We start from the raw sequence: 17,636 nt of genomic DNA, 5'->3' as shown, positions 1-17,636 counted from the left end.
TCCTCCTTGACAGTTCTCTTGGAATATTTCCCAGAGATCCTTAGTGCTTTTTGGAACTGTGGTGTGCGTTCATCCTCATGGTGGAACATCTTTAGGATCTCTCCAACATTATGCTCTACCACTTTTAAGAGGATTTCCTTTCATAGTCGGTCATTACTGGCCTTTCCAACAAAGTATTCATGAGGAAGGGGAAGCCAACCTATGTCCATGACCTGCACATTCTTTGAAAGTGAAAGTATGGGGTTAGAGCCTCGCCTGTTCTCCTGCTCCTGGACACCAGGGGGGGAGTCCCTTCAGAGGGTGGGATGTGGGAGGTGAGAGGTCACGGGAGGTCACCAACTGAACATTTTTAGTTTCCCACAGGCTATCAGGAAGGAAGAGGGAAAGGAAGAGGGGTGAAATCCAGAATTGTATCTCAGAGTAGCGTAGTGCTTGAGCGCGAGATCCTGGGCTGATGTGTTTTTGGTGAGAGGTGGCATAGACACTATTGCTTTTGTCCGTCTTTATTTTTCCGATTAAAGGCAATGTTTACTACATTTATGTACATACATTATTGATTAGTTGGCCCCGTAGTGTGGCCCATATCCGAACTCAGTAGTTTATCATTTCCACCATTTTGCCAGCTTTCTAACAGTGGTGCTGTGTTCACAGACAGCTGTCAAGCACGCTGGAGATCGAGTCATCCTTTTTTTGTTGCTTTCATGAGGGACAGATCATACTAACTGTATGCGCACTGTTAAGTCATCGTGATTTTGAGTGTTTTTTTTTTTGTTATGGTGGATGTTCTGGTGATATTTTTCAGTTGTATTAATGCATAGTGAGCCAACCTAGGCCTTAGGGGTGGACAACATTAGGTTGGGTTAGGTTGGTCTATTTGATAAATAGATTAAATAGACACAAACACACATACACAAACACACACACACTCTCAATGCTGATCTAAATCATGCGTCATCTGCTAGCAATGCCATCATCTGGCTTGTATTAGCTGACAACGCTAACATTAGTACAGAATCAGACATTTTGTTTTACTGGTCACTTTAGACTTATTTTAATTTTCATGCATAAAAAAAAAATCAAAAACAAATGTTTTCTGGGGGAAAGTGTCCTTTTCAAATAAATTCTGATATTATTTGTATTGTTGTGCAAATGCTGAAAACATCCTAGAGCAGAGACAGTGTAATGGTGGTATGTTCATGAGACGGAGTAATGGTAATGGTGGTATGTTCATGAGACGGAGTAATGGTGGTATGTTCTTGAGAAGGAGTAGTGGTGGTATGCTCTTGTGGTCATATCTCTTACAGTAATGGTGGTATGTTCATGTGGTCATATCTCTCAGAGTAATGGTGGTATGTTCATGTGGTCATATCGCTCAGAGTAATGGTGGCATGTTCATGTGGTCATATCTCTCAGAGTAATGGTGGTATGTTCATGTGGTCATATCTCTTAGAGTAATGGTGTCATGTACTTGTGGTCATATCTCTCAGAGTAATGGTGTCATGTACTTGTGGTCATATCTCTCAGAGTAATGGTGTCATGTACTTGTGGTCATATCTCTCAGAGTAATGGTGGTATGTTCATGTGGTCATATCTCTTACAGTAATGGTGTCATGTACTTGTGGTCATATCTCTCAGAGTAATGGTGTCATGTACTTGTGGTCATATCTCTCAGAGTAATGGTGTCATGTACTTGTGGTCATATCTCTCAGAGTGATGGTGGTATGTTCATGTGGTCATATCTCTCAGAGTAATGGTGGTATGTTCATGTGGTCATATCTCTCAGAGTAATGGTGGTATGTTCATGTGGTCATATCTCTCAGAGTAATGGTGGTGTGCTCATGCGGTCATATTTCTCAGAGTAGTGGTGGTATGTTGAAATGGTCACATACCTGTATGTCAGTCTGATGGGTTCAGCAGGTGAGCAGAGAGACAGGGTAGGCGTCTGAGAGCGGAGATGGGGTCTAGAGAGAATACAGGGTCCTGAGTGGTTATGTGCCCCTCCTCTCCACTGAGCCATGCCTTGTGTAGGGGCAGATTCAATTAACCAATTACCTGTTCTCAGAGCTGTAATTCATGAATAGAGCGGACAGATTGGCCTGTAATCAATGACCACCCTCACGCATGCACATTCATTATTCCAGATGGTTATCTGCTGAGATGAAACAGGAAGCCCCAGCCTGCTGTTTCCCCTGCCCATGTATGGCCTTTCTCAAGAGTGACAGGAAGTCATAGCTGCCATATGTGCCCCAGGAGAGCACTGATCGAGTTTCGTGTTATGGTATTGGTGGAGAAGTGTGCGTGTGTGCGTGTGTGCGTGTGTGTGTGTGTGTGTGTGTGTGTGTGTGTGTGTGTGGGTGTGTGGGTGTGTGGGGGGGGGGGGGGAAGAGGGCATACTTGATAATGTATGTTTGGGGGACATAATGTCAGGATGTGATGTCACTTAGTGGTATGTTAGTGCTTTGTCAGAGAGTACATATGTATCATGAGATCAGTAGAGTTCACATTTAAATGGTTGGGTGGAAGTTTGCCAAGTATGCCATAATTATGTTGTTGTTTATGGGATGACATTAGCATGATGTTGGATGTTGTTTGTTTGCATTGGACACATTTACGTGCTGCAGTATGATCTCTTGATGTCTCAGGTCTCGTACTGTTGAATGGGAATGGGCCAAATTAGGGATTTTCTATGTTTCTACTATAACGTGTTGGTTTTCCACTGTAGTCTACGACAGTGGGCCACTGTGAGCTATTCTTCACCAATGGGGACACGGAACACAACCTTTTAGGAAACGCTACTTTCTGCCACCATTCTAACTGTGCCATCCTGCAACACAGAGGACAATGACTGTTGCTTTGTTTAGTGTTTACTACATTTTGACAATGTTATAAGGTGAGAGCTATCATAAAGTCGGTGTCTGTCTGCAGCCTATGGTGAGTGGAGAAAAATGAAAGGATTGTGAAAAAGAACTGGCTCAAAGTTCAGCTGTAGAATGTTTCTTTATTTTCTAGTCTGGCTAGTTTTATGCCAAGTATGTGCTATTTTCTTTTCCTCTCTTTTCTCTTGGTTCAATTGTATATTAATATATATTTACCTCCCTCACTTTCCTCTTTAAAATAACGCTATATTTTTCAATAAAAGAAAGCTGGTTATCTTTAACCTATGCTGTTTTATTCCGTTTACTTGTTTATGATGAGTTGGTCACCATGGGAGCGTGTTACATACTTAACATGCTTACTGGAGCTAGTTGACGTTTGATTTCCTGAGTATGAAGATGTATACCCCAGGGGCCTGAAGCTGGATTGAGACCGGCTTCCTAAGGGGTGAGAGAGAGCCGCTCGTGAGACCATGCTGATCTCACCTACTCACATTCTGTTTCTTTCCACACATCATTCTGGAGAAGGCCAATTTGGTCAGGCCAATCAACGTGCAATGATGAGGGACAACTGGCAGCTTTGGGCGTGGTTTAGGTATGACGACAGTGAGAAGCGACTGATCGTTTGAGAAGAACAATAACGACTCCTAAATGGATTCTAGATATCGTAGATTATGCTATAGCGTCAGTTATATCTGAACTGGAGAGTCTTCTTTGAAAGAAGAGCAAAGAACTGAAGGCTTTTCTTGATGGGAAATATGTTTTCGCTCTTGGGCATGAAGTTTGCCGGTGATAGGCGGTTCATCCAATCACCTAGTATTTTTATTTTTTAAAGTGCCTGCCCTTTTCCAAACGATTTACAATGGAGCCTTTCTGGATGGATGGTTGTGTGAAACAACATCACAACATTAACAATAAAAAAAACATTAAAAAAAAACATCAGATGACATTAATAACATAACTAATAACGTTTTGAGAAGGAAAAGTTTAAATTTTGCTATGATGGTTGTTTCTTCCAGTCATTTATTCTTGGGGTCCCCAGAGACACCCAGTCAGTAGTCCATGTCTGTTATGTTCGTAGGATGAATGTTCAGTCAATTTGAGATTGTGCCTGTATTGTTGACTTTGTTGAGCTTCCCGGTAGCTCAATGGTTAAGTATGTTGATAAGTCCTGCTCATGTAGCATGTGTACAAATCCTCTTCATAACATAATATCTAATGAATAGCCAAATACTCAAGAGACCAGCAGGTCAACGATCAGACATGGTGACCAAGAGGTAAGTAGTTCTTCCAAACAAAAGGTTGCAGGTTTTGTAAGATTATTATTTATTTATTTTTAACCTGGAATACTTCTGTAAATTACCAGTTGAAATACAACCAGAGAACATCGTGAGTGTAAAACAGACCTGGTGGCTCACTGAGAAGTGGCACTGCCTTCCATGCAAAAAGGTTGAGGGTTTGATCCCTAGAAAGAATATTTCTTATTTAGGAACTAATCTACTACTACAAAGAAGTGGTTGGAATACACCCAGAGAAGATGGTAATGTCTGAAGGAGACCCAGTGACTCAGTGGTAAGTAGCACTGCCTTCGATGCCAAAGGCTCAGGGTTTGATCTCTGGAAAGAATGTGTATTTTAAGAACTAGACTACTTATACAAAGAAGCGGTTGATATATGCCTGCAGAATAAGAGTCAGTGTAAGTGGCTCAGAGTAAAGTAACACTACTTTCCATGTGAAAGGTAGGTGGTTCGATCCCTGCATCAAAAGTGTGTTTTGATAACTAGAATACCATCTTTAAAGTAGTGCTTGAAATATCCCAGAGAACAGCTCACACTGTTAAGGGGATGTCATGGCTCAGAGGTAAGTGGACCTGCCTTACATGCAATATGTTGATGGTTTGATACCCACAATGATTCTTCTCTAAAGGAGCGGTTGAAATGCGCCTGGAGTAGAAGATAATGTCCGAAGGACACCCGGTAGCTCAGTGGTAAGTAGCACTACCTTCCATGCCAAAGATGCAAGGTTTGATCCCAGGAAGAATGATGTGTAAATGGGTGCTGTGGCTTATAGATAAGTGTACCTGCCTTCCATGCAAGACGTTGATGGTTTGATCCATGGGGGGGAAAAAAATCATATTGAAAAATAGACGACTAGTCAACCCGATTAATCGACAATAATATTTTCGCCAAAAAATTATTGAGACAAACCTGCGATTAATCTACAATTATTTTTTTTAAATTGTGCAGCACAGACTAGGAACGGGCTAGACATCCATGGGTGGCGGATCTGTAAACGGAATCGCTTGTACTACATTCATGTGAAATTCTGTGAAGATAGGAGGAAAAAAATTTTTTGTCCGAAAATACCGTAAGGGTTTGACAGAGAGGGGGTTAGACTGACAGACAAAGGGGTGACTGACAAACATGCTAGACTGACAGAGGGGTAGACTGACAGACAGGAGGTACACTGACAGAGGGGTAGACTGACAGACAGGAGGTACACTGACAGAGGGGTAGACTGACAGACAGGAGGTACACTGACAGAGGGGTAGACTGACAGACAGGAGGTAGACTGACAGAGGGGGTAGACTGACAGACAGGAGGTAGACTGACAGAGGGGTAGACTGACAGACAGGAGGTAGACTGACAGAGGGGTAGACTGACAGACAGGAGGTAGACTGACAGACAGGGGGTAGACTGACAGAGGGGTAGACTGACAGAGGGGGTAGACTGACAGACATGGGTGTAGAATGACAGACAGGGGCAGTATGTTCCCCTAGGATGGAGTCATAGCAGTGGAGGTGAGGCACCCGGCCCCACCCATAATGTGCATGCAAAGCGTGTGAAAATTCCTGGTGCGTGTGCATGCGAAGTGTGACCTGCAGATACGTTTCTGTGCCTGCCAGCACAAGAAGGGCTCCTGAGACCTAGTACATACTGAGACCTAGTACATACTGAGACCTAGTACATACAGTACATTTGCACAGTAAGGAGCAGGGGACATATCTGTCTAGCTTATATATGAGGTGTCTCAAGATTTAGGAAAATACATTTGTATTGAACATAATAAAATCACATACAAATACTACAACAATCAAAAAAGGTCTGTGCCTCCATCTTAACACCTCATCAGGATAATCCCCTCCATATATCACAATACTCCTTCCATATATCACAATACTCCTTCCATATATCACAATACTCCTTCCATATATCACAATACTCCTCCATATATTGTTCACACCTCTGACCCTCCCAACCTTTCTACCATCTCCCCTTCATCTCAACTCCCCCCCTCCTCCAGTTCCCTCCCCTCCACCTCTCACCCCCCTCCTCCATCTCCTCTCCTCCCATCCAGCCTCCCCCTCCCCTCCATCTCTCTCCCGTCCCTCTACCTCTCCACCTCTCACCCCCATTCTCCATCTCCCTCCCTCCACCTCTCCTCCATCTCCCTCCCCTTCTCTTCTTTCTTCCTCCCTCCCCCTCTCCTCCTCCTCTTCCCTCCCTCCAACCTGTACCAAGTTTCATACATTTTTCGTTCAGCAGGGTAGCCAGCATTTTATACTAAATTGCTTATTATAGTGCCACCTAGGGTCAAATTGTGATGACCCGATCACATGATCATGATCAGTCCAATTATGTTAAAATCAAGTTTAAAATGAGAGTCTCTTCTGCAAGTCTGAATAGTGTTGAATATAAATGTATATATAAATGAATGGCATGAGTTTTAGGGCCCACAAGATGCTGGTACAGAAAATGTAGCAATGTAAGGGTGGCATCCTCCACACCTCTGCAGACCCTGCATGCAAATTGCAAGGGCTCTAGTGAATTATACACCTGTATTAAGACTTCCTTTTTATGAGCTTTTCAAATGACTTTATAACTAGTGATGTGAGAGCTACCAGCCTGAAGTCATTTAACCCTGTGGGGGTTCTACTCTTGGCTACTGGCAAAATTATGTTTTCAGAGCTTTGGAAACTTTGACAGCTGAAGAGATTTAATTAAAAATAAAAGAATGCTACAGAGTTGCTCTGCACAAGTTTTACAGTAAAGTGGCAATCTCAAGGATTTCAGTTTCATTGTCTTTGGCGCCACCTTTAGGAGAAAGCGGTAATTGCAGGTGAGTTTTTTTGTGCGTGGCGACATGCACCAAAGATAGCAAATGTCGGGTTGTCAATCCCTCTCTCCCGTTGTTGAGCTATGTTGCCACCGCAAGAGGCAGTTGTCCCAGAACACCCAAATAAAACCACGATGACATCACATTGTATCAAATTCCTCTGTATTATAGTAGATAGAGCGTCCGCCTCCAATGCCACAGGTCAGGGGTTCAAGCCCTGGTGTGGGAGATGTTTTGTCACTGGATGTTATGCTTCTTTCATCCATCACACAAGTGTGTAGTCTAGCAAGATACTAGACAAGCGAATCATGTCTTCAGCAGTGAACTGAGCGGGTTCAGACCTGCTGATCAAGAATGTACCGTGTAGGAGAGGACAGGGGGAGGGAGGAGGACAGAGCAGAGAGACAAAAACAAGAGTCAGGGATGATTCAAATCAGGAAGGGGCATGCAATGATCACACCAAACCTAAAGGCCGCTATCTGTGAATGCCAGGGCCCCCATTGATCATCGTCTATCGTCTGAGAAGGGAGTGATTTTATTTTCCGATCCAAAAGCGCCAGGCTTACTAAAGAGGGAGCAGAGATCAGCCAGACTCCTCATCTCTGCTCTTGTTACAGAGCACCGGAAGAATACGGTAGGTCACTAAAGACTTCTTACAATCGATCTGGAGTTATAGTGAATACACTAAATCACTAAGGGCTTCATATAATCCATCTGTAGGTATAGGAAATTCAGTAAGTCACTAAGGACATCTATAGGGAGAGATAATGCTCTTATCTAACGAGGAGTACTTTGAAAATACTGTCACTACCACTGTAAACTTCTGCATCGTGGAGGTCGGTGTTGTTTCTACAACGTAAACAGAATGGAAGTTTACAGTGGTAGTGCGGTCGGAGAAAGTGTTCTGTTTCAAATGTTTCAAACTGTTGTTTCAACATTCGGTTTGCAAATAGCCTACATTTCACAGGACAGCACACAGAGTACCAAGTAAGATAAACCATGAGCTTCCCATCTCGGAAAAAGCTACACATTTTCACGTTTCCTATGCCCCGTCCACTTGTAAACAAATTTGAGTCAGAGGAAAATGTCAATCTATCTCAATACTTGAGCGATCGGTGAAATGATGCTATCCAAATAGGGCTAACTGGGGGCCAAAATAGCACACTACCCCTTTAACAAAACATGCAACTACCAGGCTGGTATATAGGATGTTTGGAGCAGGACCCACAGTGCCCAGCCCTGTTGGCAGAGGAGGGAAGATGGAGAGAGAGGAGGAAGCTGAACAGCTGGTGATGCACTGGAAGGCCAGCCAGCACCCGATGCTGCCCTGGATTGGCCTGTAACTGTCCCAAAAATGTTTACTCTCAAAATGCAAATGGCCTGAGCGTCTACTGACTTGACAACCAGGGATCAACCTCAGAGAGTGTGGAAAGTTCATATGGCCTGTAACTGTCCATAATTCTTCACTTCCAAGATGTATGTGTCGCAAATGGCCTGAGGTGTATTGACATGACTGGCAGACTGTGACAACCAGACATCCACCTCAGTGACTGTGGAAAGTTCAGATGAAGACATGGAAGACTTGGGAAAATTATTATGATTATTACCTTATGGAAGTATGTAAAACAAATTATGGAAAGCAGTCTTTGATTACATTAGAAATATTTTTTTAAAGATATTTTTGGGCATGTCTGCTTTATTATTATATAGGACAGTGTAGACTAACAGGAAAGGTGGGAGAGAGAGAGGGGAGGACATGCAGCACAGGGTGGTACACACCTTAACCCATGAGCCACATTTGAAATATTGTACTGCAATTTTATATTTCAAAATATTGTTTTAATTCGACACTAAGCACAAATACATTAACCATCCAGAGCCTAAGTAGCCCATCTTGTGGACCACTGGAGTTTAATACTCTAACAGTATGTGCAAAAAATCCATAAAAATCTGTATAGTTGAAAAAATTACAGGGCTACAATAATTACTTTGTTCAGAAACTGAGAAGCATCTGGCTGCAGAAAACATGGCGGACCTCCAAAGATGACAGAAACCTCACTGGGGGAAGTTCATCTTCTTTGTGTTGTTTTTGGCTTCTTCAAATCTAAACTGCACATGAGTCACATTCATTTTGCCCTAGCAAACAAATGGCAACAGATCCAAATCACTGGGCAGATCCACAAATTAAAACAAAACTTTTATCGAAGCCAGCTCCACATGTGGGGGAGATAGGGACACGGGGTTTGGACTGGAGGGTGTGGGGGGAGGGCCTGGAGTGCACCGAACCACCCCACGCCGGCTCCGACCCACTGGGGGCGTCACAGAGCTGCCCAAACACAGCTGCCTAATTCACCTCCATTCATTTCTGGTCCTGGGGTCAGGAGCGAAAAATCTCCACTGTCTCCACAAATTTCACAGCTCTTTCATGTTGTTTCACTCTACACATCAGCCTGGCAAAGCTCAATAGAGATCCGTTTGTGCCCAATCAGAAAATGATCAGCCAATCTGTGTTCTTTGAGGAAATACTAGCAGCTATGGCGGGCATGGTATTAGCCAATTGCACAACTCCAGTACTTCCTGAAATTAGACATGCTTCTCTATTTCCTGTCCTACACTATTGGATGAAATGATTAATCAGGTGTGCCTGACTGCAGCACAATGATCAGGCACACCTGAATTATCATTTCATCCAATAGTGTGAGACAGGAAATAGAGAAGCATGTCTAATTTCAGGAAGTACTGGAGTTGTGCATATAGTGAATAGGTGTGATGACAGCGAGAAGCAACTGTTTGTTCTAAAAAAAAAAATTGGGGAGGTTAGCATAGATGTTGTTATAGCATCAGTTATACAGCATCTGGTTTTTTTGTCATTGAAAGAAAAGCAGAGAACAATACTTAAGGATTTTCAGATGGTTCAGCCAATCACCTGCCACGTAGTTTTGAAAGTGCCTGCCCTTTTCCAAACAATTTCCAACAAAGCTTTCCCAGATGGTTGTGTGAAACAAAACATCTGGTGCGCATGAGGTTAGGCCCCAACTTCTCTATCATTATAATGTGCACTAATTCATGTTACTGCTTGTCTTCACAGGAGAGCCATCATGGATCCTAAGACCTTCAACACTGTGTTCTACCTGCTCATATACAGCAGCTTCTCAACTGCTGACCTGAGTGCTGATGATACAGTAAAGGTTGACAAGGTTTTAAGTGGCACTAAAGAACTCCTTACGCTGGTGGAAAAATCTACAAATGCTAGGAAACAAGTAGAAGTCATACAAGCCTTTAGTCGCCTGGACAAGATTGCATCTTCTCTGGGATTCGTTGCACCATTGATTGGTTTCATTTTTGCCTTCATCCCTCAACACGATCCAAAGCATGAGTTCATAAAGAAGCAGTTTGCTGAAGTCAACAGGAAACTCAACTCATTGTCAAATCAAATGTCCTTCTTGCAAAAACAAATGGAATGGAAAGACTATGCAAGTGTGTATGGCACAGATGAGACCAAGATTAAAAATTCCCAGGACAAACTGGAAGAGCTCATGGCAAGTGCTCCCTTAGCCAAGACTAAGGAAGAGAAGATGAGACTGGCTGAAAGCTTCACCACTTTCTATGACAAAACTGGAACAAAAGACAGTGTTTATAACCTCCATGGGTATTTAACTGATATAAATCCACTCAGTTTAAATAAGAGTATCTTACAGCTTGTCATTGAAAAGTCTAACGGTAATTGCGATACCTTGGTGCGATACTCCTCCTACTTTACTCTCCTGGTGGTTTCTGGCTTGCAGATGAATTTGTATTATGACATATTGAAGGGCTATAAAGCAAACCCAGAACAGACAGTCAGAGAGATATCCAGCATTCGAACAGCCATACAGAATGCCCTGATTGAGTGTGCTGATGACTTTGAAACATGGGCGAGGAAAGATGTGGAAAAAATCTTGACTAAATCATTCTTATATAACAGAAAGCTGGCAAGCCGCATTAAGAAGCACCTGGACACAAAGTTTACGTCGTATGAATGGACCGTTATTGTACATGACAGTCAAGCAGAAAATGAGAGAAGTCATGGAAACTCTATTGACGTTACAGTCGAAGATAAGGCAATAATTCACCTTATCCATCGAGAAAAAGGGTTTCGTGTGGACGACAGTATTAAAAGACAAATGGCTAATGAATGGGATAGTGTTTCAGAACTTTGCTCACAGAAAAATCAGTGGCCCTTTGTTTTTAACAACAGAACTATGAAACATGTGGAATTCATCCATTGGGATTACTCTGATCAAACAGACAGTGGGCATGTGGAACTGACCTGCCTACTTTCATGTACAGAAATACATATACATACACCATTACCAAATACCTACGTCAAGTGCACATACGAAACCTCTACCATATATTTGAAGAGTGCAAACGTTTTTGAAAAGCCTCCGTGTTCTGCATTGCAATGCCATAATGGAGAGTGCAAGCAAATCAAAGACACAACACAAGGATTCTGTAAATGCCATCCAATGTTCTACGGTGAAACATGCGAGAAAAGTGTGCAAGATGACATTGACTATTGAAGACCAACACAATGCTATCGGCACTGCCTCTCAATCCTCAATCGAATAACTAGTGTTTCAATTATTATTGCTAAACATAATAAATAAGTAATATAATGTTGTATAATCACATATTGAGTAAGAAAGGTAAGACCAAAATGAAAATTCAAACAAAACTAAACGTTCTACTCAGGATTCCTATCCATGCAAACATACTTAGTTCATATACCATGTCCCTCATCTACCTGCATCTACCTTCGACCACTGCTCTCCCTGCACTCTCTGTAGATTCTGCTTCCATCTTCTGAAAACACAATAAATTAAATGTGAAGTTGTTTTACCTATTTTACCTAACATGTAGCCTGGGAGTGGCAATAACTCATTATCATTTATCACATCATTTGTGTTTTGGTTTGATGTCACATTTAAGTGTTTTCAGGGTGATGAAAATCAAAGGGATTTTTCAACAGTAATGTATTTTGCAGGAATTAAATGTATTTAATAATAATGTGTTTTCATCAGAAATCCACTGTCTTTGCTCTGATTAATGTTTAAAGGAGTAGTTAAGGGAAAAATCATGTTTAGCCCTGTTTTAAGGTTACTTATGATCATATACAATGGTTCAGATCAAAAAGTTAACAAAACTAGCACTTTTGAGAAAGTCTGATAATTTCTCTACCACCGTTTTGGTCATACAATGGATGTGGATGGGCACCTTGAAAAACCATTCAAAAAACATGTTAAACTCTCAATTTCAAAGACAAGAAACTCAAATTGCAGTTCACTTAATACGTTTATATAATTTCATCTCAAGCAGTCGACCCTTTATAGGCTACAAACAAACCCTTTATAGACAAACTCAATAGAACATGCAAAAAATCAGAAAAAAATCAATACCTGTTGCATACTCTGACTCACTCTTGCTCAGTCTCTCTTCATCCTCTCCCTTGCAACCCCAGTATTCACCAGTAGATGGCGCCCAAAGATCATGTAGCCTGTATTGACTTGGCACATCCTGCAACAAGCCTATAAACTAGCATTCTGTTTTGTCACACAATGGTTCCAGAGAGGATGACAGACACCCATCTCACTCTGGCTTGTTGTGTTTTTCTGGAGATCATGATTTTTCCATACACTTTTGGCACACACACACACACACACACACACACACACACACACACACACACACACACACACACACACACACACACACACACACACACACACACACACAAGATCGTGTATGAATTTATAGATGGATAGATACTCAGTTGGACAGTGGTCAAAATGGTGTTTTCGTATCTTTGTATGGAGTAGTTGTAAGCTGGGGGGGTCTTTACTCCCCCTGCAGCAACATTCGGTCACATATGACAGACCAAGATTCGGTCACATATGGCAGACCAACATTCGGTCACATATGGCAGACCTGTGTGTGGCAGACATTACAAGCCCTAACACACCTAGACACAACAATAACATATCCTGCTCCTGTGCTTAGACTGTGTGCTAGGTAACTATAGCTTACCATAGCGGCCCTCTGCAACGCTTGATCCAACAACAAGACTAGCAATTAGACATGTGTGTGTTAAACACTACCAGACTAACAGTCAGGACAAACTCTCTCAGGTTTCAGGCAGGAGAGGGAACAGCTACGGTGTCTGCACATACACGTCCACCTTTCTTCAAAAGGAGGGTCAGGGTTCAGTGGTGAGTGTGTGTGTGTGTGTGTGTGTGTGTGTGTGTGTGTGTGTGTGGAGGGGGGTATGTGTAGGCCTATGTTAGTACTGTTAGTACTGTATATTGTGTGTGTTTACTACTGTAGGATGTGTCTTCTGTATGTGTTAGTAGGGTGTCTCAGTGTGTGTGTGTGTGTGTGTGTGTGTGTGTGTGCGTGTGTGTGTGTGTGTGTGTGTGCGTGTGTGTGTGTGTGCGGGTGTCAATAGGGTTTGTGTTATGTACCTCACAAATGCTCTTCTGGATGAATGGGCAAAAATTCCCATAGACACACTCCAAAATCTTGTAGAAAGCCTTCCCAGAAGAGTGGAAGCTGGTATAGCTGCAAAGGGGGGACCAATTACATATTAATGCCTATGAATTTAGAATGGGACGTCATAAAAGCTCCTGTAAGTAATGTAGCCCAAGACTTTTGTCCGTATGTCTGTGTTAGGGTGTCTATGTACAGTATGTGTGTGTGTGTTAGTAGGGTGTGTGTTAGTTGGGCCATGGCCTGGTTCAGAGGACATGTGTGCATGTGATCGGGGGCTGGGATACACCTTTGGACAGCCCAGGGAGTCACCATGGCGAGGAGGGTGTGATTGCAGCGTGGGCTGAGAAAAACAAACACTGTGAGAGTCAGTTGAAAACCTGCTGACGATTAATCTTCACAAATGAGAGAGTGTGGTCAAATAAACTGACAGGAGTGCATGATGAAGCAGGGGTAATGGTGTGTGTGTGTGTGTGTGTGTGTGTGTGTGTGTGCGTATGTGTACATGTGCGTGTGTGTGTGTGTGAGAGAGAGAGAGAGAAAGCGCATACACTATAGGCACATCCGAATAGGAGTTAGCTTAATCCATGAGAAACTGGACTGACAAACACTGGAGGCAAAGAGGAGTTACACTGTATGAACAGAGGAGTACCCCCACGGTCCCTGAGGTCGTCCGACCAGGGGCTCCTGGTGGTGCCTGGGACCAAGCTAAAGACTAAGGGTGACCGAGCTTTTGGGGCGGTGGCCCCTAGGCTCTGGAATGCGCTCCCCCATGACTTGAGAGCCTCAACATCTGAGAACCCTTTTAAGAGACAGTTGAAGACTCACCTTTTCAGGCAGGCATTTGGCCGTAGCTCAACTACTGATTTTTTCTCTGTTGTTGTGGTTTTTATGTTATAGTAGGAGCTGCTTATATTTTATATGTGTATTTGTATGTTATATCTGTATTTTGTACGTGTATATCTCCACTTGTGAGCGCTATAGAAATAAAGATTTACTTACTTTTACTTACTTACAGGTCTATGTCAATCCAACAACCTTCAACACACCTGGATCACATTTTTCACTCTCCAGGACTCTTACTGTTTACATCTCTTGACATGAGTTGTAATTAATGAGTCTGGCAGGTGATCTTCAGTTCAGTTGAGCAAGCACATGTAAAAAACCTTGGAAAAACAGGGGTCCAGGAATGGCCCCCTGTGGTATCCTTGAGTACAACATCTAAACACCAGGTTGACTGAAGTGTTTTATGATCTCATGAGTGTGTGGTGGCCTCTGCTGTTGGAGATCCCACATGGGGTGGCTGTGGCTCAGGAGGTAGAACGTGTTGTCCAATTATCGTAGGGCAGGTGATTCGAATCCCGGCTCCTCCTGTCCACCTGTCGAAGTGTCCTTGGGCAAGAAACTGATCCCCAAATTGCTCCCAATGAGCAGGCTAGCACCTTGCATGGTAGCTTGCCGCCATCGCTGTGTGAATGCGTGTGTGAATGGGTGAATGAGAGGCCATTGTAAAGCACTTTGGATAAAAGCGCTATATAAGTGCAGTCCATTTATCATTTACCGGAAGTGATACCAAGTGAGAGATGTTGAGCTGTGAGTAGAGAACAGTGTTCTGGGAGACACTGTAAGCAACGGTGGGAGACACGGCCACATGTGGATAGGACAAAAGATGCGTCAGTCAACCTTTCAATAGTCTCGCATAGCCTGACCTATCTCCACACTCACTTTACACTGTGCCAGTGCTGGAGAGAGATCGGCCGCACTCACTACCATTTGGAGATAGGGGGGGGGGGGCACTGTATTTCTTTAAACCAATCACAATTGTCTTGTGTAAACCAATTGCTAGCTCGGAGGTTGTTGTTGTTTCACATAGTGAAGGGGAAAACAGTAACACATAGATAGCAGAGGGGGAGGAGTCTGGATTGAATCTGATTGGGAGGAGAGAATCTCCCGTCTCCACTGATTGGGGCAGGGAGATTCTCCCGCCTCCTAATGACAAGGCTTTTCTCCAAAACGTACATCCTGTGAGTCAGACTAACCTTTGAATGATTAGAGACCTTGGAGCACTGGAGATGAAAAGATTAAAAACTGTCGTTCATCAGAGACAGCCCCCGGGATTAGAAAAAAAACAACATCTGAACATGAAATATACCCCATGAATGAAAATATGATGACATTTAAGATGTGAAAGTGCTCCAAATACTCCCACCAGGCCTGGTTACGGGCATGGAGGAGGGGCCCGGCCCTGGAGGAGGGGCCCTGCCCTGGAGCACAGGGCCCCGGCTCTGAAGGGTGGGACTGGGGATAGTCCTGCTGACTGCTGAGTGTTCAGAGGAAGCAGGATGAGGGGTTGTCACACACACACACACACACACACACACACACACCCTCTATCCCCTCCTCACACACACACACACACACTCTCAATCACACACACACACACTGCTATCACTGCCTATGTTCAGAGTATATGTACAGTAGGTTTCCCTATGCAGAAGTGCCTCTGTTCATGTGAGTGCCTACGTGAGCATTCTGGAACGGAAACATCTTGTTAGTTTTACACGACGACCCGAGAGCAAAAGACACGCCTGGCGCTTCCATGAGAACTCTGGATTTTTTCCAGGCATGAGAGTAGGAAGGGGAGGCTATTCCTGGTCAGAGTGTCTGTGTGTGTGTGTGTGTGTGTGTGTGCGTGCGTGTGTGAGTGAAGAGAGGGCTGTTATGACATAAACAAGGCAGAGAAAACCAAATTTCCGTCTGTTGTTCCTGGCCTCGGACCCCCACCATACATCAACAGTAGCAACTGTCTCACCATGGTGACCTCATATATACAACCCCCCACCATACATCACCAGTAGCAACCGTCTCACCATGATGACCTCACATAGATCCCCCCACCATACTTCACCAGTAGCAACCGTCTCACCATGATGACCTCACATAGATCCCCCCACCATACTTCACCAGTAGCAACCGTCTCACCATGATGACCTCATGTAGATACCCCCACTACACATCACCAGCAGCAGTGGAATGAGGACCATCTCACTGATTAACTCATTACTCATTAAGTTTGCAAGATCAAATTATAATGATCTGTATTCTATATGGCGTGCGCCGAGGGCGCCTGAGTGTCCCTGAGATGCCGCTGTTTGAGTTCCCATACAGTCGTTTTCTATACAAGTGGCTGTCTGGCTGAGTTTCCTCTGCACGCTGCCTGACCAATCAGAAGTCTGCAGTGTTTTCATGTCACGTTTTACCTCGCTTCAGCTCGCTTGGAACCTCGAAGGAGCTGGTCTGAAAAAAGCAGCGGTTCGCCTCGACTCTGGTCGGCTTTTGCGCAGTAGAAAACCAAAAGAAGCAAATCTAGTGGATTCTACTTACAGAGCGGTGGAAAACAGGCAATTAGGAGGAGATGAGGAGAGGAGCACAGGAGGAGCACTATAGAGGAGTATTAGTATTTGACTTCCTGCTGGTTGGAAAGCGTTAAGCCTAGTTTGAAGCCTGTATGTATAGAAAACATGTACTGTCTCAGCACTCTCATTCCGTACCATTCAACAGATTTCTAGAACACGTGGAGAGGGTGATATTGATCAGTTACTAGGGATATTGATCAGAGACCGGTGATGTTCATCAGAGACTGAATCTGGATGTAAATGGATGTTCTATATGAGGGCATTAATGCCGAGCTGTCTCTCTCTCTTGCTTTTTGTAACCCCTTGACTGTCGTCCCCCCCCACCCTGTGCTGTACTCTCCATTCCTGTGGTAAATGGTAAATGGACTGCACTTATATAGCGCTTTTATCCAAAGCACTTTACAATGAAGGCCTCTCATTCACCCATTCACACACACATTCACACACCAATGGCGGCAGCTGCCATGCAAGGCGCTAGCCTGCTCATTGGGAGCAATTTGGGGTTCAGTGTCTTTGCCCAAGGACACTTCGACAGGTAGTCAGGAGGAGGCGGGATTCGAACCGTCGACCCTACGTGGGGTTATTGAGTATACTTGTGTAGCTGCTGCCTAGTTTAACATGTATTTATGGAGTAAGTCCTGTGTGTGCATGGTGTCTGATGTCTTTCTATAAGCCAGCCTATTTCTTCTCAGGAGATAGTATAACA

The 17,636-nt window shown here is 43.6% G+C and overlaps 1 protein-coding gene across 1 annotated transcript; it reads left to right on the top strand.

The window, feature by feature from the left end:
• Positions 1-10,087: 10,087 nt before the first annotated feature.
• Positions 10,088-15,803, top strand: LOC311323839 (SE-cephalotoxin-like; the record flags this gene model as incomplete). The annotated part of the gene is made up of 2 exons (XM_084456139.1): positions 10,088-11,030; positions 15,727-15,803. The coding sequence occupies 2 exons, from the start codon at positions 10,088-10,090 to the stop codon at positions 15,801-15,803; spliced, it is 1,020 nt and encodes a 339-aa protein (XP_084312265.1).
• Positions 15,804-17,636: the final 1,833 nt, after the last annotated feature.

The sequence above is a fragment of the Borostomias antarcticus genome (assembly GCF_949987555.1).
Source record: "Borostomias antarcticus genome assembly, chromosome: 22".
Taxonomy (NCBI): Eukaryota; Metazoa; Chordata; class Actinopteri; order Stomiiformes; family Stomiidae; genus Borostomias; species Borostomias antarcticus.
This window is presented reverse-complemented; position numbering and strand designations above follow the sequence as displayed.